General features: G+C 38.3%; 1 protein-coding gene across 9 annotated transcripts; it reads right to left on the bottom strand.

Annotated features, from left to right (window-relative positions):
* Positions 1-1375: 1375 nt before the first annotated feature.
* Positions 1376-26577, bottom strand: Tial1 (TIA1 cytotoxic granule associated RNA binding protein like 1). Of its 9 annotated transcripts, XM_069988141.1 has the most exons (14): positions 25739-26572; positions 23600-23667; positions 23090-23151; positions 18809-18905; positions 11430-11579; positions 11136-11190; positions 10876-10963; positions 8950-9025; positions 7282-7390; positions 6134-6229; positions 5943-6027; positions 5579-5702; positions 5071-5210; positions 1376-4141 (listed from the first exon to the last, which is right to left on the bottom strand). In XM_069988141.1, exons 4-14 carry the CDS (start codon positions 18818-18820, stop codon positions 4015-4017), a joined length of 1062 nt encoding a protein of 353 aa, XP_069844242.1. In that variant the 5' UTR covers positions 18821-18905; positions 23090-23151; positions 23600-23667; positions 25739-26572; the 3' UTR covers positions 1376-4014. The 9 variants fall into 9 exon arrangements, with proteins under 9 accessions (XP_069844242.1, XP_069844243.1, XP_069844244.1 ...); XM_069988142.1 differs by lacking the exon at positions 23600-23667; XM_069988143.1 differs by lacking the exon at positions 23090-23151.
* Between the last annotated feature and the right edge of the window lie 360 nt (positions 26578-26937).

Consider the following 26937-nt stretch of genomic DNA (forward strand, 5'->3'; position numbering starts at 1 on the left):
AAAGTGTCCTATTATAATACCTAGTCTATCTCTACCACCTTTCAAAACAAACCCAACTTCCACACAAGTTTTTCACATTAACATGGCACTTAAAACACACCAGTCACCCTTGACGGCTCATACCTATAATCCCAGCACCTCAGGAGGCTGAAGCAGGAGGAAGATCCTGAGTCTGAGGTCAACCTGAGCTCTGTAATTAGAGCTTGTCTTTTAACAATTAACTAAACACATCCATTTCACAAAATCTAGAACAAATTTTCAAGCCACAATTATTACTATAATTCCTTCTTTACAAATGAAGTTGAAGTGGTGACTCATACTCATACCTAGTACTTGGGAATGCTGAGACAGGAGGATCATAAGAAGATTGAGGCCAATTTAGGTAACACAATGAGACACTCAATAAAAAGAAAGCAGAGGGCTAGAGGTATAGCTTAGTGGTACAGTATTTTGTCTAACATGCTTACCGCCCTGGGCTCAATCCCCAGCACAATAAAATAAAATAAAATGAGCCAGGTGCCAGTGGCTCACACCTGTAATCCTAGCTACTAAGGAGGCTGAGATATAAGGATCATGGTTCAAAGGAGACTGGGTAGGAAATCTGTGAGACTCATCTCCAGTAAACCACCAGAAAACTGGAAGTGGCATTGTGGCTCAAGTGGTAGAGCACTAGCCTTTAGCTGAAGAGCTCAAGGACAGCGCCCTGACCCAGAATTCAAGCCCTTTGATTGACCAAAAAAATAAAAGGATATACATACATACATATATACATGGCATCGACTAAAATCTCTTAGCAACCTCAACCTAAGAATAATTACTAGGATATTTTATTACAAAATGTAGAACACACATCCAACTCAAAATCCTCTTGTCTCAGTCTCCAGAGGCCTAGATTATAGGTATGTATCCTATGCCCAACAGAGAAGGCATTTTATTAACTGTTAAAAGGCTTTAACAAAGTTATCTATTTTCTAATACAAACCAAAAATGCAAAGTTAATATTTGTAATGTGTTAGGTAGATGCCCATATGGTTGAAGATTTAATTAGGGCATACATATTTCAAAAATATCTAGAACATTGATTATATTTATTTCCTTTTGTCAAGGATAATCATTACTCATAGTTAATACCAATGATCAACTTAAGCCATGATGTTTTCATATTTGTAGACTCCAGATTGATGAGATTTTAATCTATAATATTCCACAGAAGACACATTTTTGGGATACAAATTTCTATTCCTTTGCATCCAGAGATTACACTTCAAGTCCATTTAGTGGACTTTAACATAGAAATAAACCACACTGTTTCATGGCAAGCTAAAAAGTACATTTTATGTAATCAACGACAATAAGGAAAAAAACCCACTTGTCATATAGTCTAGTCTTTATTGAAGACTTACTTCAACTGTGGTTTACAGCTTTGGCTTTAATTGGCCAGTCATTTTAGCCTCTCACTGCCAGCAGACATAAAAATCAAGTGGAAATGAGGTGGGGGAAAATACTAATAGAAAGATGATTCAAGCAAAGAAGAGGGCAGGCAGAAACACATTATTAAAATAAATTTCAAAGTAGCTAAGAAATCTCTGCTGTTTTTTTTTTTTTTAGTGAACATGGGAAAAAGGCAACAATTCTTAGGCATAAACTGGATCAAGACAGCACTGACTTCAATTTGTGTTATGAAACAGTTTGGGTCTGTGCTAACTTGGTAGTCCTATTTTCTAAACAGGTTTCACAAGGATAAGTACCTTTGTATTTTATAATGGTTTACTATGAAATAACTAGAATTAACTGATCATGAACTCTTGTTCTTGCCCAAATTCAGATGGATTCATCAATCACATTTACTACAGCAATTATCTAGTCTGGATAATTTTGTTAAATCATAGAATATATAACTTGGAAAAATACAGCTGCATTCAGCTGTATTTCCATAAGCCACTTCAAAATATATTGGCAAAAAAAAAAAAAAAAAAAGGAGGCAAACTGAGAATAGGCTCTTACCAGTTATCACTAAGTTTTCAGTCCAAATTTCACAAATGTTCATGAAAAATTTAACTCAGGGGCACAGTACATAGTTTCTTAGGTCCTCTCATTAAAATATGAAGTAACTTTTCCAAAAACACATCTCCAAAGACAGTATGAACAAAATAAAGAGTATATTTAATAATAGGAGAGTGTAACACATAACTATTGTGGCTAAAACCAAGGTACCATATAAATTTTGGCTCAAAGAACCTTGTGAATTTTTATGCTGAATACATTTGGCTATATTTCTAAGTGGGGAAAAAAAGGAAAACAATACTAAAACTATGTGGTCACCAATATATAAAACCATTATCTTGAAGGCTTAAAACAGACCATTGGTGGGTGCCAGGTACATCTTACCACTTAACTTACTGTAAACACTATTTTCTGTTTGGGAGTCCTGGCCAACATTTGAATACATTTCCAAAACACTTGCATACCCCCTAACTGTCACAATTTAAATACATAGGATTTTATCTATTATACATTCCTGTTTTATAGAAATTTGAGGCAGATTTGATCCACACAGACTTAAAAATATCTTGGAAGCAAACCTCAATCTCTGCATCTTCCCAATTGATTCATTTACAAACTACACACATACAACAAACTCAAGCCTCCGTTCAGGCCTGTCATCCACGCACACTCCTCATGACGAAGTCACAACTTTGTGTACTAGTTAAACTGAATATCCAATTATAAATTGGTACATCAAACTGTCTAAATAAGATGTTTTAGCAATCTGTTTAAAAAAATCCTGGGGCAAAATATATCTAATTTTTAAAAACACCCCAATATTTTTAAAAAACATTTGTGCTATACAACTTATAGGAACCTTGAAATTGTTTCACAAGGTTTTAATCAAGGTATTTACATACCAAATAATGTAAAGCAAAACAAACAAAAAAGACACCCCCCAAAACCCTAATTTCCAATTACATTTTAGAATGTACTAATGCATCAAAGATTTGTATGAAATTAAATTTTAAGGCTTTTTCTGTGTAATTTGTGTTATTTTAATTTACATAGCCAACCTTGAAAATGTCAGTCTTAAACATTCTTATCAATCCACTGCATTGAATGCAGTGGAATGTGTTAAGTGTTACTTCAAATTACATTGTTGCTACTTCTATGTTGAAGCATGCTCATTAAACACTGTAGTTATTCAATATTTACAATGTATAGCATTTAAACTTCATGTAAAAGCACAAGTATGACTGTCTTTGTATTAATACAAACACCATACTTGGAATTTCCCCACCCCCAATGAAATGTAATATACTACAGTTTTAATAATCAACACTTTCTGAAGTTTAAAAAATATGTCTTAATATGGACCATCAACATTTGCTCAAGAAACTTAAGACAACGCTGCTCCTTATTTAGGTTGCAAAATTTCAGTCTGTCTGGCTTCAGTTTCTTTAGGCATAGAGAAAGTAAATAATTCCTCCAGAGCGATTCCAAAATCATGCATTTCTTCTGAATATCACTTTTTTTCTGCTGACTTCAAATGTGGTCCACATCAGGGAAGGGGAGGGGAGGATCAGGATTCAGGATGAACTTAGGTAATTCCCAGTTTTGTTTTGTTTTTTTTTTTTCCACGATTCTCCCTTTTTTGCTCTTTTAAAAACACAGTGAATTAAAATACTGAACAGCAAGATAAAAATGGAATAGTATCTAAGAATCAAAATGTATTACCCATTTCTCCTATTATATCAAAATTTGAAGTCAGAATTGTCTTTATTGACTTTATTTTAGTTTTTGTACACAAAGAAAAATCATGTTCATATCCATCATGAACAAAAACTTAAAAAGGCAGAACTAGAAGACATGTGTCCTTCACCAAAGCAAAGCTGTGCTAAAGGTTCCAAACATTTCAATTTTTAAAATAAATATTTTCATTTTCCGATGTCTACTTTCATGTCTTCAGAGTGTCACAGGAAATCGAAGCCTATCATGAATTACAATTTTGTTTAGAGTCCCAGCTCACTGTGTTTGGTAACTTGCCATGCCATATCCAGCTTGGTTAGGAGGAGGTATTACAGGGGGAGGAGCTTGTCCTTGGGGAGGCTGAGCACCAAATCCACCCATCCAAGCAGCAGACGGTGATTGACTTGGAAGGAAAAAAAAAGAGACAATTTTCAGAAAACATGGCTTAAAAAAAAATCTAGATGTTCATATTAGATAAGTAAAAATCAACAAAAAAAATCAACAAATTACAACAATTAAAATGTAAAAAATATGCATATAGACGATATATATCTGAATATTAATTGTAAAGCTCTGATAATATAATCACAATGTGCCACAAGTCTGAAAAGATCTGACTTAAAAAAACGTAACAAGGGCTGGGAAGGTGGCTCAGTGGTAGAGCGCTTGCCTTGCATGCCTGAGGCCCTGGGTTCGATTCCTCAGCACCACATAAGCAGGAAAAAAAAAACTGCAAGTGGCACTGTGGCTCAAGAGATAGAGTGCTAGCCTTGAGCTGAAGGGCTGAAGGACAGCGCCCAGGCCCAGAGTTCAGGCCCCACGACCGGACCAAAAAACAATAACAACAAAAGTAACAAGGGGCTGGGAAAGTGGCTCAGTGGTAGAGTGCTTGCCTTGCATGCATGAGGCCCTGGGTTTGATTCCTTAGCACCACATAAGCACAAAAGGCCAGAAGTGGTGCTGTGGCTCAAGTGGTAGAACACTAGCCTTGAGCTGAAGAGTCGGGGGACAGCACCCAGGCCCAGAGTTCAGGCTCTATGACTGACAAAAAAAAAAAAAAAAAAAAAGTCTAGACTGGCCTGGGGGGGGGGAAGGATTACAAGTAGCCAACCTTGATTCTACCACTAATTACAGATATACCCAGGATTACCCTAACTATGCTCTTCCACCTAGGTAATGAGAATTTCCCAGCATAATTAAATTCATTTCATTATATTTGTTTCTATAAATGTTTATAATCCAAATACTTCCATGTATATATTATAAACAGATCCTCCCTAGGAAAATATACCTTATGGCAGAAATCAATCTGTCTCTATTCAAACAACTTACTCTACTCCAAATCCTTGTTGATTCCATGGTTGCCCGTATACTCCATAAGGTGGAACTTGCCACCCATTTGCCATATATTGTCCATACTGTTGTGGGTTTCCGTAAACTTGGCTCCACTGGCCCCACTGACTGTAGTCAACCTAGGAAAAAACAAAGTACTATTTCAGGGAACTAGTAAGAAACACCGTATTTGAAGAAAGAGTGGGAGACAAGGAAGAGAAAAACTAAGTAAGCACCCTTATGTGAATAGGACTCTGTTATTTATCATTGTCTAAGTTTATTGGGGTGGTGACACCTGTGAAAAGAAAGTATTAAGATTCAGTTAATACCGCAAAATAACTTTGAAATAGCATTAATACAAGCAACTGAAAGTAGCTATATTCTTTATATATACATATATATGTGTGTGTGTGTATATATATATATATATATAAAATACAGTTTCCAAAGCTCTTATATAGATAGGTAAGATGGAAACCTTAAAAAGTGCTAAGAAAAATTCAATTACCTGTTGAAAGTTTTTAGTCATATCAGGAGATTCTTTACCCCAATAGCATTTAACCACATGTCCTTCAATCGTAGTACCATTCACTGAAACAATGGCATGGGCTGCACTTTCATGAGTTGAAAACCTAAATGAAGAAAATATAGTAAGGTTTTTGTCTTTTTATTTTTTTAAAAAAACATGAGTAAATAATAAACCCATTAACTGACATCTTTTAATGTAGATTTTTCAAATTACATTAGATGTGAAAAGTGCTATATTATAAAGTACTAAATTAGCAAACATACCATGGAAGAGTCAAACACAAAAGTGCAACGAATTATTAAATGTAAGAGCAGCAACAGTAGGATTACATGTGAACCACTACCTGACAAACGAATAGCCCTTCTCTGGAAAAACTCTTATTTCCATAATTTGTCCAAATGGTGAAAATGTCTGTCTCATAAGCTGATCTATAAACAAAATCATAAAAATACCTCATGAAAATTATATGTCATGAAATTCATAGAACAGTGAGGAGTCCCAAACAGAAGGTGATTAGGAAACCTAACACTATACCTGTTAGTCCAGAAGCGATTCCTCCACAGTACACAGTACAGTTTTTTGGACTTGACTGGTTTACTACATCTTCAAATCTCAACTGCTTAGTGTTATCTACATGCAGGAAGAAAATGAAAATGCAACTGTTTTACAGTGTTGTAAAACTATCTTTTGAGCTAGAGGTATATTACATTACACATTACACTGGGTTCAATACCAGCACAACATATACACAAACTTTTTTTTTTTTTTTTTTTGGGTCCAGTCATGGGGCCTGAACTCTGAGCCTAGGTGTTGTCCCTCAGCTCTTCAGCTCAAGGCTAGCGCTCTACCACTTGAGCCACAGTGCCACTTCCGACTTTTTTTTCTTTTTGCTTATGTGGTGCTGAGGAATCGAACCCAGGGCCTCATGCATGCAAGGCAAGCGCTCTACCACTGAGCCACATTTCCAGCCTACAAACTATCTTTTATTATTACATACTATTAACAAATGCCTTAAAAAAAAAAGGGGAGGGCTGGGTAGGTGGCTCAGTGGTAGAGTGCTTGCCTTGCATGCATGAGGCCCTGGGTTTACTTCCCCAGCACCACATAAGCAGAAAAAGGTGAAGTGGTGCTGTGGCTCCAGTGGTAGAGCACTCGCCTTGAGCTGAAGAGCTGAGAGACAGTGCCTAGGCCCAGAGTTCAGGTCTCATGACTGACATTAAAAAAAAAAAAAAAAAAAAAAAAGCAGAGGAAAAAAAGAAATGTCTTTATAGCTGGGCGCTGGTGGCTCATGCCTGTAATCCTAGCTACTCAGGAGGCTGTTATCCAAGGATTACAGTTCAAAGCCAGAGTAGGCAGAAAAGTCCATGAGACTCTTATCTCCAATTAACTACCAGAAGACCAGAAGCAGAGCTGCGGCTCAAAGTGGTAGAGTGGCTAGCTTAAGCAAAAGAGCTCAGGGTCAGTGTCCAGGCCGAGTTCAAGCCCCACAACTGACCAAAGAAAAAGAAAAAGAAATGTCTTGGTGGGATGAGAAGACAATTTTAGTGCTTGATTTAGACAAGCTATGTGGATAAACCATAAATAAGTCAAGTGGTTCACAGCTTCAGAGGTATTTGTATTAAAAGCCTATTTACAGCTAGTGAAGAATTTATACTTTTAACATTCTTGCAGAGATAGCTTACTTTCTTGTGTACTTTTAGGTGCAGGTGGTTTACGTGTAGCCCAATTGGTTCTGATTTGCCGGCCACCCAGCCACTGACCTCCCATGTGCACAATTGCATTTTCTGCATCCTATGGAGGAAAGAAGAGAAAATAAGAGCAATTACTAACAAAATAGAGTGATATACAAGTCCTGGCATGATGAAACAGAAGGAAGTTAGCATGGCAGAAGCCAATAAATCTTATCAAAGTAAATGAATTCATTAAACATTCTTAGAAAGTGAACGTGAGTGAATTGTAAAAGCTAGGAGTGAATCCAAATACTAAGAAAACATTTAAGTATAAGTAAATGACAATTCATGACATTCAAATACAACAACAAAAACAAAAAATCAAAATCACAATGCCAGTTACTAGTTACTAGCCCAACTTAAAGAAATACAAAAATCACAGAAGACAAGAAGTTTTCAAATTCTACTTGTATTTTTAGTTATAAATTATGAATATACCATAAAATTAAGAATTTGTTTTAAGACAGAAGATGGATAAATTATGACTTAGAATATTTTTAAAGGCTAACAATAAAAAAGTTTATTCAAATCAATGTGAACAGATAATTAATCCAAACATAGAATATAACTAGTCTTTTATCTTACCATATCAATAAAATGTATGTAATTTAAGTTGCTGAAACTTTTTTTTTTTTGTCGGTTGTGGGGCTTGAATTCTGGACCTGGGTGCTGTCCCTGAGCTCATCAACTCAAAACTAGCGCGCTGCCACTTGGGCCACACCAACACTCCCAGTTTTCTGACGGTTAACTGGACAGTAGTCTCACAGACTATTTTCCTGCCCAGGTTGGCCTTGAACCATGATCCTCAGCTCTCAGCCTCCTGAACAGCTAGGATTACAGGCCGTGAGCCACTGGCGCCTGGTGAAATTCTGATTTTCATGATGAAGACTGAAAAGAACTTGCCTCCCGTTCATCTCTGCTTGATTTGGAATTCTATTTTTTTTTTGGGGGGGGGGGGGGGTAGAGGGTGAAGGAGGGGTTAATTGAAAAGAGTCTCACATCTCACAGTCTTTCTTGCCCGGGCTTTAAATCCTTAGATCTCAGACTCCTGAGTAAACTAGGATTATGAAAGTGAGCCACCAACACCCACTGCACAAATGCAGTTTAATATCTTCCTTTCTGTGTAACCACTATCCCTTCCTGGTTACTTATTTTCAATTTTATGAAAGAATGAATTATATTCCATTATTAATATACACAATAAATTATTTGTAGTTAACATCCAAGCACATTTAAGTTTCAGTTATCTTTTTTTTGTCGGTCGTGGAGCCTGAACTCTGGGCCCGGGCACTGTCCCTCAGCTCTTCAGCTCAAGGCTAGCGCTCTACCACTTGAGTCACAGCGCCACTTCCGGCTTTTTGCTAATGTGGTGCTGAGGAATCGAACCCAGGGCCTCAGGCATGCAAGGCAAGCGCTCTCCACTGAGCTACCTTCTCAGCCCCACTTCAGGCTTTTTTTCTGCTTATGTAGTGCTTAGATTCTAACCCAGGGTCTCAAGCATGTGAGGCAAGCACTCTACACTACTGAGCCACCTTCCCAGCCCCAGTTTCAGTTATCTTAATACAAACTAAATGAATTAAGCTTAGAGTTAAAAATCTGAACTGAGCTGAAAGAACGTACCAGTTTGTTATAAAAAGATACAAAACCATAGCCTTTGGATTTTCCAGTTGCCATGTCTTTAACTACCCGAGCATCCCTGTGAAAAGAAGCACAGCTAAATGAGGGAAGTAAGAGACATCCTCAAAATAAAAACTAAAAGGAACCACACACACTGTATTGTGAGCATTTTTTAAAATAAAATTCCAGTTAGCCCTAATTAACTACTGCCATTCCTGAACTCTCCCTAATGCTTCTTTACCTGTTAGAAAAAAGCAGTAGGACAAAAACATGTAATAAACATGCAACCTAATCAAACAGCCTAAGCTTTCTAAACTAAATGCTCAAATTTGAAGATTAATAGGAACAATAGTTTCCTTTTCTAATATTCTATTTACTAGTGTCCTCTAAGATTTACTGATTCTATAAATTACTGTAACAATGCTAACTACTTTACCATGCAATATCTAAATAGTTAAATGTCTTCTGCCTAGTGATACAAAATATATAAAATATTAAAAAATTGAAAAAGAGGAAAAAATAGGAATTAAAAAGGCATACATGGCCTGTTAACAGATTTCTTTATTTTTCTTGGTCAATTCTCTACCATCATTTTGGAGTTTGGGCAGCTGTAAATTTTGAAAAATTGACATTTTCAGAAATTTAAGAAAGGAGAATAAAAAACTAACAACAATGCTAAGCACACCAGTACGAAAACAACAAATTTACACAGAAATTTTAGTGAGTAAGTTAAAATGATTGGAAATATAGAACTCCACTGAATATAGAATGTTAAAATGTAAATACTAAAGTATGTATATATAAATAATGTATAATAAGAATAAATAGAAATGAGAAAAAAAATCTACAACTGAGTTCCAGTGTGCACAGTTCCTTGCAGTTAGCCTTCAAGATCCTGTCCATTCTTATGAGCAATTCTGCAAAATAACCAGAATGCTATTACTTTTAATTGTGACTTGGACTTTAGAAAACTGCAGGTCTCAGGTATAAATAAAGATAAAAAAACAGCAACCTGTATTATTTTATACTAATTTTAAAACAGCACTACTTACCACATTAAGATTAAAAAGCAAAGCAAGTATCAAAATAGAAAATTTAGAATTACTTCTTTGAGATAAATCTATAGAACAACAAATTATACAGAGAAAAAGTTGTTGTTCTTAATTATAACATTTCTGTAAAGTAGTACTAAAGTGATTAATTTAAATCTATAGAAAATATACAATATAAACTGATTTTAATCACAGATTATCAAACTTGTAACCATTTTTAACTTTTTGATATATTTGATCAAATTAATAAAATTTGAGGATAAATACTACTAAACAAACATTTGCCTCTCACTAGCAAATCGAATGTTACCACAAAAATTAATTAATCTCACATTTAAGATTCAGACACAAAATATCTTAATACTGTAATAGTACTACTTTTAACTTACAGCTAAAATATCAGAACACATTTGTCATTATTCTAAGCATGAACATATCCAATTTAACCACAATGTATCCAAAGATTTACCTCCTTTCCCCCACTTATAAACTTTTTAAAAAGCTTAATACACAGTTTAAGTCACATTTACTTTTTATTAGCCCATTATTCTTTAACCACCAAATTTTGAAAACATTTGACAAAAGAATTAGACGTAAGTTTTATCATCCAAACATTTTTTTCAAATATAAGAGAATCATTTAAAACTTATAAACATTATTATACACAGGATTTTATAAAAACAAGACCCCAGAACATTGAAATGACATTAACATTTGTAACCACATCTATTCAAAAAGAAAATAAACCAAAAATAGAAAACCAAAACTAAAAGGAAAACACACTAATTAGAGAAAGAAAACCTTAACTCCAATACAAGTTAATCATATACAATTCTGCCTATCCACTATTTAGTCTATTACTGCTTATGATACTTACGATATTTTACCAAAGGGGGCAAATGCTGATTTGATATCTTCTGTTGTAATTTCTGGACTCAAATCCCCAACAAACACATGGAAGTGATCTGAAATCAAAGCATTTGGTAATCAAATACTTAAAAAAAAAAAAAAAACAGTTATGAAACCTTTTGAAGGTAGAATTAAAGGAGGGGGAAAAAAATCCTAGTTAAGCTGCCAGGAAATGCTGCCAAGATAATTTCAGAATCTCCCACAGTAAAATGCAGCAGGAGTACTTACTGGAAGTATCTTTTTTCTGGCTACTTGGTGTTGTTGCCCAGTTTACTTTGACCTCCTAAAAATAAAGATTATATTTAACACAATTATTAGGCATGTCATTATGAATTGTAACACTTACCACTTAATAAATCATTTATCAAGCTGGATTACTTTTGTAACAGCACTAGGCTGGATAAAATAAAGCCATCACTCAGCAGATGAATGTCTGTTTAAAAACTTGCTAAGGAAGAACACAAAACTAATTTAACATGCAAATATATGCACTCATAAGGTGGCACCATCCTACTGTCTTACCTTTCCCAAAATTTTTCTCCCATTCATAGCAGCTAATGCAGCAGCTGCATCTCTGTGTTCATAAAATTCCACAAAGCAATATGGGTCATTGCTTGTATGCTGCAAAACAGAAAATCCAACAGAAGAGTTGACCCTTCTGCTATCGGGTTGCTGAGAAGAAAATCCAGGAAAAAACATTACTGATAGCTAGGAATGTACAATGTGCATAAGTTTATGAAAGCCTAACACTAAAAAAAAAAAAAAAGACTTAAAGCCAAAGCTGACTTTGCAGCTCAGAACATTGTAGAATTATGAGTATGAGTATTAAAATATGTATTCTGGTGTTCAACATAAAATAGCAACTTACATATAAGCAAAACCCTGAACTCAAATTTGAATAAGGCCCACTTCTTACCACTATTCCTCCAATTTTTTTTTTTTTGGTACTGGGACTTGAACTCAAGGCATTACACTCTTGCTTATTTTTGCTTAAGTCTAGCACTTTACCACTTGAATTACATCTCCACTTCTGACTTTTTGCTGGTTAATTGCAGGTAAGAGTTTCTTAGATTTGTCTACCTGGTTCCAAACCTTGTTCCTCAGACCTCAGCCTTCTGAGTAGGTAAGATTACAGTTGTGAGCCACCCACGAGGGCCCACATTACTTTTTACTCCTGATCCAAATTAGGATTCCTGCTATAAGTACTTTGCATTGCTATCAAGACTCAATCATATGTAACTCTTTTTTGGATAAGGAAAGAATGAGAATAAAAATAGAAAACTTTGGCATTTATAACTAGTAAAATGAATTCCCTATCTTTCAAAATTGTCTAATTGAGAATAGTAGAGTACATGCCTGTAAATGCTAACACTCAGGAGGATTCAAAGATTGGTGAGAGTTAAGGCTAGCTTAGGCTACATAGCAAAACCCTGCCTCAAAAAACAAGACAAACAAATAGGCACTAGAGTTTTGATAGACTTTGATTTTGATCTTTCCAAAGTCCAGAAAATACACTAGCGATCTAGAACAGAATTTCTGAAAATGAGTCTCAGGGCTGGAGTGTAGCTCAGTGGTAGAAGCACTTACCTAACATATACTAGGCCCTGGGTTTGATCCTCAGAACATTAAATAAACAAAAGAAAAATCTAGGACAAACCCACAATTTAATATCACAAAAACACCAATAACTCAAAAGTACAGGGGGCTGGGAATGTGGCTTAGTGGTAGAGGGCTTGCCTAGCATGATGAAGCCTCAGTAGCACATAAACCCGAAAAGGCTGGAAGTGGCAATGTGGCTCAAATGGTAAAGTGCTAACCTTGAGCAAAAGAAGCTCAAGGACAGAACCCAGGCCCCTAGTTCAAGCCCCAGAACTGGCCAAGAAAAAAAAAAAAAAAAGAAAATTATATTAGGCTGGGCACTGGTGGACTTAAGCTACTCAGTAGCTGAGATCTGAGGATTGCAGTTTAAAACCAGCCCAAGGGCAGAAAAGTCCCCATAAAACTCTTACCTCCAATTAACCACTCGAAAACCAGAAGTGGCACTGTGGCTCAAAGTGGTAGAGCATTAGCCTTAAGCAAAAGAGCTCAAGAACAGTACCCAGGCCCTGAGTTCAAGCCCCACAACTGACAAAAAACAAAGTATATTAAAGATATACTTTATTAAATATATGCTTTGTAGTTGGCAAGTACATATTTATAAAGAAGGTAAAAAAGGAATGCCATCTAACAACCAAAATACAAATGGATTTTTATAAAAACTGGGACCTGTATTGGCTAACTGTACAAATTTTTATTTAAGGCTAAAAACAATCAGTATTTAATGTAAAGTGTCCTTAAAGAATAGTATTTAAGATCTGAGAGCCGGGCGCTGGTGGCTCACGCCTGTAATCCTAGCTACTCAGGAGGCTGAGATCTGAGGATCGCGGTTCAAAGCCAACCCGGGCAGGAGAGACCGTGAGACTCCTATCTCCAATAAACCACCAGAAAACCAGAAGTGGCGCTGTAGCTCAAGTGGTAGAGCGCTCGCCTTGAGCTGAAGAGCTGAGGGACAGCGCCCAGGCTCACAGTTCAAGCCCCACGACCGACAAAAAAAAAATAGATCTGGGGAATTTTAAATGGATTCCTAAAGGATAAAAAGAAAAATCAGATAAAATAAAGATCTTTTCAACAACCACTGTTTTTCCTTCCAGAAAAGTTTTAGTCATATAACAATAGTAACAAGGCAACCAGAAACATTTCCTTGAGAAAAAGAAGTGGGGTCATTTGCACTGACAAGAAAACCATGGGTTCACATACAAATCCTACTGTCAAAGCCATGTAAGCACTGTTCCTAAGAGGCAGAGAAAGAAAATCAGGGGGAAAGATTCCAAATGAGAACATACATTTAAGTTCCTCTCATGAAATTAACATTCACCAGAAACAGTCATTGAAGAAATGATTTAAAAGAAAAAGCTCAGCTGGACATTGGTGGCTCATACCTGTAATGCTAACTAATTCAGAAGGCTGAGATCTGAGGATGGTGATTTGAAGCTAGCCGGAGCAGGAACGTTTGTCTGTGAGAATATTTTTTCTGGTCCTGGGGCTTGAATTCAGGACTTGGGTGCTGTTCCTGAGCTTCTGCTTAAGGACAGTGCTCTACCACTTGTGCCGCTTCCACCTTTTCCTGGGTGGTTTACTGAAGGTAAGAGTCACTTGGCCTTTTCTGCCTTGGCTGGAACCTTGATCCTCAGATCTCAGCCTTCTGAGTAGCTAGGATTCAGGTGTGAACCACCAGCCTAGGCACCTGTGAGATTCTTATCCTAATTAGCTACTAAAACAACAACAAAAAAGAAGCCAGAAGTAGAGCTATGACTCAAGCTATGACTCAAGTGGTAGAATGCTAGCTTTCAGCAGAAAAACTCAGGGACAGTGCCCAAACCTTGAGTTCAAACTCCAGGACAACACACACACACATGCACAGACAGACAGACACACACACACACACACACAATGGTAAAAAGCTCAAGTTGGGCTGCTTACTATTTTATCTTACTCCTTTTTCTCTAAGTGTCTCTAAGAGAAACATTGATAATTATTTTTAAACTACAGAAGTTCAAAGGCAGAGTTACAAAAAGCCCGAGACTTTATCATACTATCAGTAGGCCATATGACATTTAATGTATGTATGTATGTGTATGTGTGCATATGTATGTTTCCCTTATGTGTTTTGACCTGGTGGATATCCGAAACTTAGCATAGTACCAAACCCTAAAGATACCATGTATTTTCCATCTTAACTAAGCACTTTAACTTGTACGGTGGCCAGTATGTATTAAGTCCAACAGCAAAACTAACAAATTTTTTACTTTCATGATTTAACAGGACATGGGGCTGGGAAGGTGGCTCAGTGGTAGAGTGCTTGCCTTGCGTGCATGAGGCCCTGGGTTCAATTCCTCAGCACCACATAAGCAGAAAAAGCCCAAAGTGGAGCTGACGTTCAAGTGGTAAGAACGCAAGCCTTCAGCTGAAGAGCTGGAAGACAGCGCCCAGGCCCAGCATTCAGGCCCCAGGACCAACCAAAAAATAAAAAATAAAAAATAATAATAATAATTTAACAGGACTGTCATTTTTACCGTGGAAGCTTAACATGTGATTATCTTTGCATATTGAGATTTTTCACCTTTTCACATAAAGGAACCATCTTGGCATTCCCAATTGCCAAAGTCACTGCTCTTGCACTCTGGGGTCATTCTATCAAGTTAGATATGGTTAACTGGAACATTAGTCAATCTGATTAGAGAGGAATGCTAAGTGACTAACAGGTGGCTAAGCATCTACAGCATGAATATACTTAGCAAAAGAATGATTCATGCCCAAGCTAGGACAGCAAGAGATTAATCCACTACTCACAATTGTGTGTAATTTTCAAGTTCTGAATAGTTTTTCTGGATTTTTTTTGTTTTTTTTTGTCAGTCCTGGGCTTGAACCGCTGTCCCTTCAGCTCTTCAGCTCAAGGCTAGTGCTCTACCACTTGACTCACAGTGCCACTTCTGGTTTTCTGGTGGTTTACTGAAGGTTAGAGTTTCATGTACTTTCCTGCCCACCTGGCTTTGAACCACAATCCTCAGATCTCAGCCTCCTGAGTAGCTAGGATTATAGGCGTGAGCCACAGGTGCCCAGCTTCTGGAATTTTCTAATTAACATTTTTTAACAGATTGGCTGAAACCAGGTAAAGGAGAACCACTCTACACACATACATTACATAGAACTGTATCTTCACATCACTCTGTGTTTCACCTAAGATATCCACTGATTTTTAAGTCAAACATCAATGTTTAATGTTTTCTTTAAAAATCCAGAAAAAAATAGAATATGTATTATATTACACAAAAAAAGCTAGAACTTGAAGAAACATCTAATGTAATAAAACCATAAAACAGGATTTTTTCATATATCAAAATAAGTGAAAAGAAATATCTAGACACTACATATTCTGTACTAAAATTCATGTCCTTCTGAAGTTTCCCATTTAAACCACCACCAGGCAAAACTCCAAAGTTCAACTAGGTCCTTACCTTAAATAAGTGTTGTCACCAATTTTTGTTGAATGACATAAATGTCAAGACAGAAAAACATAAGATTTTGTAACTATTTACAAATTCTAGGAATTACAGAATATGAATTGTAAAAAGTCATTCACTCCTCAAATGTCTGTGTATAACAGACATTTAAGAAAACTATTATTAAAACAAGTATTTATCACATTGTTATTAAATTTTTCTAAGGATTCAAACATGTTCTCATATTTATTCCTAAACCAACTTCTATGAGATTCCAAACCAACAATGCCACCGAAACTGTTGATTCTTTTCTGTTTCTATTGATTTTCAGTAAAAATTCAAAACAGTGGTCCATCCTCCTTTAAACTCTTTATCATACTCTTGGTTTTCCTGTTTTCTCACTGGAAGATCTTTCTCCTTAATTATTATTATTATTTTGTTGGTCATAAGGCTTGAATTCTGGGCCTGAGTGCTGTCCCTGAGGCTCTTCAGCTCAAGGCGAATGCTTTACCACTTGAGCCATAGTGCCATTTCTGATTTTCTGATAGTTAACTGGAGATGAGTCTCACAGACTTTCCTCTCCAGGCTGGCTTTGAACCATGATCCTCAGATCTCAGTGTCCTGAGTAGCTAGGATTACAGGCTTGAGCCACTGGTACCCAACCTCAAGTTAATTCTGCCTGGAATTCTAGATGCTATGCTGTTCCAGGACAAGGACTAAGACCTCAGTCCCTCTTCTCTGGCATCATTCTAAATGAGCTCATGTCTCAATGCTTCAAATACCACTGCAAGCTTTAGCTTTGGGCTCTGCAGCGTTCTAAACTAGCTTATCCAATAGCCTAAGCTTAATGTGCATTTAGTTATCAAGTATACATCTTAAATTTGACAATGCCAAGACAACTCTTGATTCTCATCTCTTCCCATCCATCCCATGTTCCTTTCAGTCACCTCCATTTTAGTTAGTATTACCATCTATACAATTGCATTAACAAATCTTTCCTGATTTCCTTTCCCTTATTTCCCACAGCCAATATAGTCATTGATTTTACCTCCAAAATGTACTCCAAATTTACCTAGCTCTACTTGTTAACCAAATGTCTAAAGTATCCACTAGCTCTTACCTAGAGTATTGCAGAAAACACAGTTAGCTTGTCTCCTCCTATTTTTACTTCCTAGTCAGTCCTTCTCCACACAAAGTCTTAAAAATGCACATTTGAGTACCTCCTTCTCCTGTTTAAACCCCTCTAATGGTCTGCCACTTCATCTTAAAATTTGTTATAATATGTACTGCTCTAAGATGCTAAATCCCATCTATCTTGTTGGGCCTGTTTCCTACCACTTACCCTCGATCATTAAACCAGCAAACCCTGGGGTACTTTGGCTCCATAAACACAAGCAGCTCAGAAATCAAGGCCTTTGTATTTTCTCCACCCATCGCCAAGTCCTTTTTAATTCATGCCTCAGCTCAGAAGCAACACTTCCCTCACTATTTAGCCTATGTTAGCACCAATCCTTCAATCCTCATCTTCAAACTCTATTTTCTTTATAGCTCTTACCCCTATTTGTTTGGGGACCTTATTTGTCTGGCTCTCTATTACATCCTCAGTGTCTTGAAGATAACCTAGTTGTGCAAAGTAAGTTTTGATTAATGAAAGATGCATGAATAAATGGCCAAAGCTAGGAATAAAAAGGGTAATATATATCAGACAGAATGAAGACTGTCATTAGTTAGAACGATCAATAGGTCAGAAAGTAACAGGTTTTCCCATTTCAGGATAAAACAGGAACACAGCTTCTGGCACTTTCCAAACACTCTTGCTTCATTTCCTGGCATCTCTTGTCACTAATCCCATTTTGAACTCCGACCATTCTAACCCTAGTTCTTTAACAAAAAACAGACTTCTTTTCCCCATTACCTTCACATACACTCCTGTTGCCCATTCTACCAACCTTAATCAACATTCTTCTCTCCACCTAGAATCCCTTCTTCCCTCGATTCCTTTCTAGCAAGTTTCTATCATTATCCTTTTGGGTTTCAGCCTCTGCACTGGTTCCTACAAGAAGCTTCCTGGACTTAAGACCATATGCCTCCAAATGACATATGATTCTATATCCTAACTGCCTGCTAACTTCTAAGTCTCTCTACTGATAAGGCCTAGGAACTTTTTTATTACTGCTGTATCCCTAACACTTACTACAGTATCTGGTACATACAGTCAAAAATTGTGTTGGATGATAGCTGGGCGCTGGTGGCTCACGCCTGTAATCCTAGCTACTCAGGAGGCTGAGATCTGAGAATCAGGGTTCAAAGCCAGCCCGGGCAGGAAAGACTGTGAGACTCCTATCTCCAATAAACCACTAAAAAAACGGAAGTGGCTCTGTAGCTCAAGTGGTAGAGTGCTCACCTTGAGCTGAAGAGCTGAGGGACAGCGCCCAGGCCCAAAGTTCAAGCCCCATGACCGACAAAAAAAAAGGACTATCCTAAAGATGCACAAGGTTCTGCTTCACTATGCCCATAAGCCTTATGTTTTTTTTTACATGCATATCAAGTCCTAAACTTTTAAAATGTATAGAGGAATTAATATTCTTATTAATGGTATGAAATACCAATGTTTTCACAGTTCTTAGAAGAGCTATGTACAAGAAGAATCACCTGAAGATAACAATACCATGAAGAATAACCAAATAAAACTCTACTCTAGGCCTAGTTTATCAGCCAAATTGAAGTAAATCAACACAACACTCTCCAACAGAATAGCTTGAGGCATAAAATAAAAGTTGAAAATTATGCTAATCAGCCCAAATATCTCAAAATGGTAAACATCATGTGAACAGATAGCACTGGGAACTGGGAAGATCTTACCTCTGTTATCATTTTACAGCTTTTACAGGGTCCAATTTGACTGAACAATTGAAGAATAAGGACTTCCGTTACATCCCTGGAGAGGTTACCTACGTATCTAAACAAGAAAAAAAAAATTATCAGCAACTTTTCTTAGCCATAGCTTTAATAATATCTTTTAATTCATTATCTTCTATATCATCTTATCAAAATTCCTCCAAATAAAGCTAATCTTATAAAGATTAACCCTTATTTGGGAAAACAAAAGTTGTTCATACACCACTAAAATACTATTTCAAAGGCATTTTAGAGAACAAATCAATATGACCTTGATGCCCCAAAGGTATATCATCTTATACCCCTTATAGCATGTTCTTATTACAGTGATTAAAAATTCAAGCAAGTCTTACTTTAAAATAATTTTAACACAGAAATTTGATAAATTCTGATACACTAAAACACCTCACCATAAGAGGATATTAGACACTAGACGTTAGTGGGTTTGTCCTAGGATTCCCAACCAAAGTAATTACATAAGCAAAGAACAGAATCAGAGTAAAGCTGCAACAAAACATACGGAAGGTGGTGGGTTTTATTTTTATTGGCAATAGTATGCCTTCATTTTTTTAGGTGAACAGAGCAAAATAATAAAATTTCCTAATTTAAAATGCATCAGAATGAATAAACTATACCTTTACATAGAATTTTTTAAAGCAAATATGAAGATTTCTTTAGAAATTCAGAAAAAAAGGGGCTGGGAAGGTGGCTCAGTGGTAGAGCGCTTGCCTTGCATGCCTGAGGCCCTGGGTTTGATTCCTCAGCACCACATAAGCAAAAAGAAAAAAGCTGGAAGTGGCGCTGTGGCTCAAGTGGTAGAACACTAGCCTTGAGCTGAAGAGCTAAGGGACAGCGCCCAGGCCAAGAGTTCAGGCCCCACAACTAGACCCCCCCAAAAAAAGAAATTTAGAAAAAATTAGGACAATTCCAAATATATTTCGGACTATGAATATTTAAAGCCTTAGGATTTTTTCCTCCTAATTACAAATCATATGTGTATGTGTACGTTCTATATTATAAGAAGTTTAAAGAAAGAAATATCATTGTCACTGTCAAGAGCTGACCCCTTTGGTTTGTATTATACCATGGACTTAATTTTTCTCAACAAACTGAGAAACTTTTAAGCTATTGTGGTACTTAACAATAATTCCTCAAACTTGTATCTGTCATGAACACCTCATAAACCAAAGAATACTTGTAAAATTTAACAGTTTCTTCTGGAAAGTAAAAGGACCTATGTTTTATTTTTCTAACCATAATAAATAACATCTGGAAACAGACTAAAAAAGGTCTTGCAACATAGCTGTCACATTAGATACATTAACTGTTTTAAGATGGAGCATGCTGAAAGAGAAAGACTGAGATAAGTTAAAAACCCAAAGGACAATTTCATAGTAGGAGGTAAGGATGAGCAGCAATTTTCCAGTTTAGTTAGGAATTTCACTGTAATGGTTATAACTACTTTAGGATATATATTCTAAAGCTGAAATACAAAAGTCCAATGTTATCAAAACTGAAGATTAAATTAGTTGACAAACTGGTTTAGGTCTTGCCATCTTTTCCTTACATTTAAGTTGAGCTGGCCCATACAGATGTCAAGGAAAAGTCATATAGGATTATGAGCTAGCCATAGCTAACAGCTTCGCTCTTTTTAACTTGTAGGTTTGTGTGCCTGTATCCCCAACTTATCTAAAAGGAAAATGAACAGATGATCTTGATATCCTAAATACTGTGCTCATCCAACCTAAAAAGCTAATAATTAATTCAGAGAGAAAAGAAGACTGGATAAGACTTTTACCTGCTGAAAACTAGCTAGTAACAAAAGTAGAATTATTATGTTAATATAAAAGTTTAAATGGTTTACACTCCTTAAACATTCATCTGTTCAAGAAAAACTGCATGGCATTAATTAGCTTCCATATCTTAACAGTCACAAAAGAAGAGGTTGCTATTTAATAGTATTCACATTTCAAGTCAACTTATTTTCAATCAGTTAAAGATCCTGAAGAATTTCTAGGGGCACTACCTTCACATGTACTATCTATCTGCATTTCTAGCACTGATGTCAAATAAATTGTTTAGAATGTCATGATATACTTAAGCTCTTCCACAACATATACAACATCTTAGCTTACTGGGATGCAAAAGATACAATATACTATATAATTTCACCTCAATTTTATCCATATTTTAGATTGCCCTTTATTTAGTTGTTTGTTTGTTTTGTTTTGTCAGGCCTGAACTCTGGGCCTGGGCACTGTCCCTCAGATCTTCAGCTCAAGGCTTGTGCTCTACCACTTGAGGCATAGTGCCACTTCCAGCTTTTCCTGTTTACATGGTGCTGAAGAATCGAACCCAGGGCCTCATGCATGCAAGGCAAGCCATCTACCACTAAGCCACCACCCCAGCCTGCTTTTAGTTTTGTTTTGGCCAGTCCTAGGGTTGAACTCTGGGCTTCAGCACTGTCCCTGAGCTTTTGTGCTCAAGGCTAAAATTACCACTTGAGCCACAGCTCCACTTCTGGGCAGAAATGTCTGGGCTGGCTTCTAACTGCAATCCTCAAATCTCAGCCTTCTGAGTAGCTAGGATTACAGAGATGAGCCACTGGCACCCAGTTAGATTGCCCTTTCTTTTACTCATAGTTCTGTAATTCATGTATTTAAGTATGTCTTCATGCATCATAGTAGGGCACATATTGTAGCTTTAAAAATAATGTACTATGCTGCTTAAGTACCTATACATTATCATAAGACAATCTGGCTGAAAATAGATAACAAAAAAAAAAACATTTAAGACAAAGTTTACATTTGATCTAGTAAGCAACATTATTTGGTAGTTTTATCTAAAATAGATTTTTCCTTTTCCAAATGAGTCTCTCTACTTCAATTTCTTTCTCAACATATTCTAAAGTTTCATGATTTTAAATATATAATTTCTACCTGAGGAGCATATACAAAATAACAGAAAACGACAAATGACTTGAGGTTTTATATTGAGAGGTCAATTCAAAAGAGAAAACACATAGAAAACTCCAAAATGATTTTTAACTAAAGGGAAAAAAATAAAGAAAGGCATACCTTACAGTCTGTCTTCTAAGAACAGGAACTGTAGGAACTGAAGAATTAAAAACTGAAAATGATACCTTTATCCCTAACATCAGGGTTAAAATCCAATTTGCAACTAGACTCTTGGCAGTTACACAGTAGGCAGAAGTTCACATTGCTAAACTACTTCCTATGTCCAACTGGGCAGAATTTTTGAGTTAAGAACATCATGCCCTGCAGAAAACTAATGACAGCTTTTGCACATTGAATGTGCTCTCACTCTAAAAAGGGTAGCCCTATGAAAGTTGAATTACAGTACTTTTACACAAAACACTATGGCTAAATTTCCACAAAGCTAACATTTTGCTTTTGTTCTTGACAAGTTCCTAGACAAGAGGAGATTTTTTGCAATAATATTCCTTAATATTAAGCCCTTCTAAAGAATTGTTTGATTTGTCAGTATTTGGTTTTAGGAAGGAGGTATGGTGAAGGAAAAGTGCAAGTAATACAACTAAACTGAGCATCTATAGGGATATTGACACACACATTTCATAGAAAGAGAATATGATTAAATTGCATGAGAGACTTGATTATAGCCACAATATAACCAAATCCATAGTATAGCTAGTCAATTTTATAATGAGATTTTACACTATTTTATTCTGCTTTGTTCTTACATGTTCAGATTATACTCTAAATCGTTGGTTTATTTCTTCCTTTTGATTAGCAGGAAGAACAAATAGCCTTAAAGGATGGCATTGCATAACATAACTTATTACCCAAGAATCCCAATTCCTACTGATTTTGGTGTATCAAATGGATGAAAAAAAAATAAACTTCAATAGAACACTAGTATAATTAGTGCCATACTGTAGATTCAGATATACCATGGATCAAATCACTGCACTACAAAGACACACAAAACACAAGCCTGAAACGTGTGTCCTACAAGGCCGAGCCACTCCAAACATCAGCATGATCTCATTTGTTTTGTTTTAAGATCACAAGTTACCCACTACATAAAATACAAAATACCCCAAAACAAATGTCAAATGAAAATGAAGAACATCAGAAAACAGACCTTTACAGCAACTGTATGACAAATAAAACTTTAGTCTCAATATAAAAGCAATTCTATACCACTTTAAATACCATCAAATAAATTAGTAATACTATAGGTAATGAATATTTAAAGACCTACCTAGGCTATAAACACCATATTGTTTTCTGAAGATAGAACCATATGTCTTAGCTTGTGTGTGTCTGCGGGAAAAAAACCTCACTAGTAACACACAGGCATTTTAAAGAAACAGGTTAAGATAAGCTTTAAGAGTACATTCTTTTAAAGCATACTATCCACTTGAAAACCTAGTCCATAGATCACAATGCAAAATATAGGCTCTCTATGAACAAAATAAAATCTCTAAAATTATGTTCAAAATTTTTGTCCCATTATTTGGATCTTAAAAAAGGCCATTTGAGAAGAAACACGTAAAATATATACCCTTAAAAACCACTATGCATTATTTTTTATTATAATCTCAATTGTGAAACATTTACTTTTATCTCAAGGTTTTATATTAAAAAGTTTTAAAAACTACATAAAAGTCAACAAACTTCATCAGATATGACAATGTCTGCCTATAATTTAAGTCACTCAGGATTTTTTTTTTAAAGGACTTAATTTAGTGAAAAAATAGTTACTGAGTACCTCTTATGATCCAGGCAGTGAACTAAGTGCTGGAGGGGTAAAACCTAGGAAGATGTAGCAGTCTTTGTCTAAAAAAAACAAGCAAACAAACAAAAAAACCCTTCCCATGGAGAACAGTATAAGACAGTTCCAGAAGGAAAAATGGAAGACAGAATAGTAAACATGTACTGACATACAGGAATAACAGCTTATGTTGTTTATTTACTCATCTATATATGCATCATATTTTTAGACAACAGTAAATACAAACAACTCAAGTATTTTAAAGAAAAGAGGCTGGAGAAGAGAGGGATAAAATAACAATGAATGAGCTCATTAGCCTACTGAAAGATCTCAGAGATGAAGACAAGCAGGATGTAAAGAGTTACAGGAAAAGATACTAAAAAAGCATATTACTTAGCAGGACAAAACCAGTAATTCCTCTTCAAAGGAACAAATAGATACAGTTAATGAGACATGTGCCAGGAGAATTTACCAATTATTCAGTAGCTATTATGATGCAATGATGACATCTCAGACACTTTAGATAGAATGTAATTGTTACCTTAAATACATGCTTAGCTAAGCCCTAAATCTAGCTTTTCCCAAATACTTCCATCCAAGTACATATTACTATAGCAGAATGTCAAGTTTTGGCTTAACGGATTTTGAAGGACAAATTTCAAATTTGTCTCCATTCCCTCTTTTCTGGGAAGAGAAGGCAGAAATGAAAGGCAACATGAAAGGTCCAAGCAAGCTTTTCATAGATGCGCTTTTTGGCCTCAAACTCCCAAAACAGGATGGCAAATACTTTAAGATGCTGAGAAACAAAAAAGAAAGAGCACAAGTCTGAAAAGACAAAAATCAAAATCAAGTTCTGAATATAGATAGCTATCTTCTTTACTAAGCACACTATATCTGAGAGAACTGAAGCTCTGAAAAGCTAGTTAAAACTTCCTGAGGGCCCATCCACCTTTTTCTACCTTATTCCTCAAAAAGTACTTTCCCCATCAAATAACCCAGCCAAGTGAACTCTGATCTTATCAATACTGGCAGAGGCAAAAGAAACAGCAGTGATCTGACTCCCTGTATTCCAGACAAGAGTAGTGGGCTTCTAGACGCTGGAGAAAGCCAAAGGCGTTCAACTTAAACACTTTATTTGCAAAAGTACTCTGGCTTCTAAAAAGGATGCTAGAAAAAGAGAAGTGTCAAACTACTTAGGGGGGTGGGGGGGGGGAAGAAAAAAAAAAAGCATGCAAGTGCTGACTCATCACTCTTACATTAGGAAACTCGATTTAGGCGGTTGGAAGATGAAATTCATTCATTAGATTGGGCTTCAGGTAAAACGCAACAGCAAGACTGCAGAAACTCCCCAAGAGACACACATCAAATAGCGGATGGAGACAGCATTGTATCCACCTCCGATGGCCTCGACGCACAGACAGATTGAGAAGCGGCAACACCAACAGAGCGAAAGGAGTTTTAACAACTGGTTGTCAGTGTGGCGTAGCGAGCGCTCAAAGTAAACTTCGTAATCCAAGAAGGGAGAGATGCGCCGGCATCCCTTTGGCACTTCAAAAGTAGCGGGCGCTGGGCGGGTGTTTCTGACAGCGTGGGCGGGGGCACGTGGGGGCAGAAAGAGAGAAGGGGCTCCGGCGGCTGAACAGAATCCCGCCTTCTCCGGAGAAGAGCCGAGAGAGACTGAAGCTGAGGACAGGGAGGGCGTGAGTGCTAATTCCTCCGGGTCCGCAGGAGATGCAAAGGTGGTCCCACCACCCCCAGCAGGCCCCGTCCCCGAGGGGACCGGCAGCTCCGGGCCCGGGGCCGGGCCCCCGGAGCCAAGGGGAGCAGGAGCTCGCCCGGGCCTGACAGCTTCAGCCATGCAGAGACCCAGCCCAGGAAGGGTGCGCCAAGGAGGGTGAGAGAGAAAGGGGTCGAGCCAAGCCCCGGACCCCAGGAAGTGGCTGCGTTTGGGGGAAGGGAAGGCTTCTTCCTTCCCAAGGAGCAGCGGACAGAGGAGGAATGCTCGCTGCGTCCGCGCCACCGCGGCCGAGGAGCCGCCGAGAGTCCCGGCTCGGCCCCGGTCTCCAGCGCCCGCCCTCCGCGTCCCGCGGTGCCCGGGCCTCTCGGCGCCTGGCACCCCCGGTCTCGGGTACTCACAGAGTCCGGGGCTGTCCGTCGTCTTCCATCATGGTGGGTGCGACGGAGCGATCCCGGGACAAGGGGGAGGGCAGGGCTGGGGAGGGGAGGGGGCGGGGAAGAAGGGGAGGGGGGCTCCGGGCGCCGGCTGGGGACAGAGGAGAAGGTACCGAACCCTGCTCTCGGGCTCTCTCCCCCCAGCCCGCTCCGGACACTGCGCTCCAACCAGGAGGAGCTGGAGGAGGAGGAGGATGAACAAAATGGCCGCCGCCACCAGCCAGGCAGGAAACGGGGCAGGGCGCAGGCGCGGCCCGCCAGGTCACCGCTCAGGCCAGCAGCGACGGCCTGGCTGGGGAGAGCCGAGGGGGCAGAGAGCCGGGCCGCGGGGGGAACCCTGCGCCGGGTCGCGACGGGCCACGTCGTCGCTGTGGGCCTGCTGACCGGCCGAGGCCCAGCCAGCTCTAGAAGAGGTCCGACAGAAAGACAGACGCCGTGAAGCGAAGTCCCTGGGAACTGTGGTCCAGGGAAGGAGCGAGGGAAGCACTTCTTCTCCAGGGGCCTTCTGGGAACTGTAGTCCGAAGAAGGGACTTCTGGGTATTGTAGTCTTGCGTGAAGCTGTGCGGCGAACAGGAAGTCGGTGTGTCGGGAAGGAAGGAGGGAGGAATAAAAGCGACGTTAACAGGCCGGCGCGCAAAGTGGAGAAGGCGCTGTCCGGGAAGTAAACTACAAGTCCCAGAGTGCCTCGCGCCGGGGGTTGTCTCAGGACCGCTTCAGGCATACTGAGGCTCTTCTGTTGGCGCAGCGTGTGCTTCTGCTCCGCCTCCGTCCAGCCGGAGAGCGGTTTCTTCAACTGCGGCTCCGGCTGTGCGCCGGCTCCGCGTGGTGTTCCCGGCCCGCAGGCCTGGCTGGTGCGCCGGCTCCGCGTGGTGTCCCGCCCGGCAAGCCTTGCCGGCTCCTCTGTTGGTCCGACTGCTGGCCCGTGGTCAGCAACCGCCGCCTCACGCGACGGGCTGGTGAGAGGCTAGCCCCTCACGCCGGAGGGACGGGGCAGGCCTTGTGCTCCCCGGAGCCCAGGCACGCCTTTGGGGCGCGTTTTCCTGCAAATAGGTATTTCTAGCCTTGGTCTCGTGCTGGTAAATTGGGTTATCCGTGATCTCATCGGATTCGGGGGTGACCTTGTCCTGGGCTGAGACGTGGCTAAGTGGTGAGGCACCTGCCT

Source organism: Dipodomys merriami, unplaced genomic scaffold, assembly GCF_024711535.1.
Source record: "Dipodomys merriami isolate MVZ:Mamm:240054 unplaced genomic scaffold, mDipMer1.0.p SCAF_35, whole genome shotgun sequence".
In the NCBI taxonomy this organism is placed as follows: Eukaryota; Metazoa; Chordata; class Mammalia; order Rodentia; family Heteromyidae; genus Dipodomys; species Dipodomys merriami.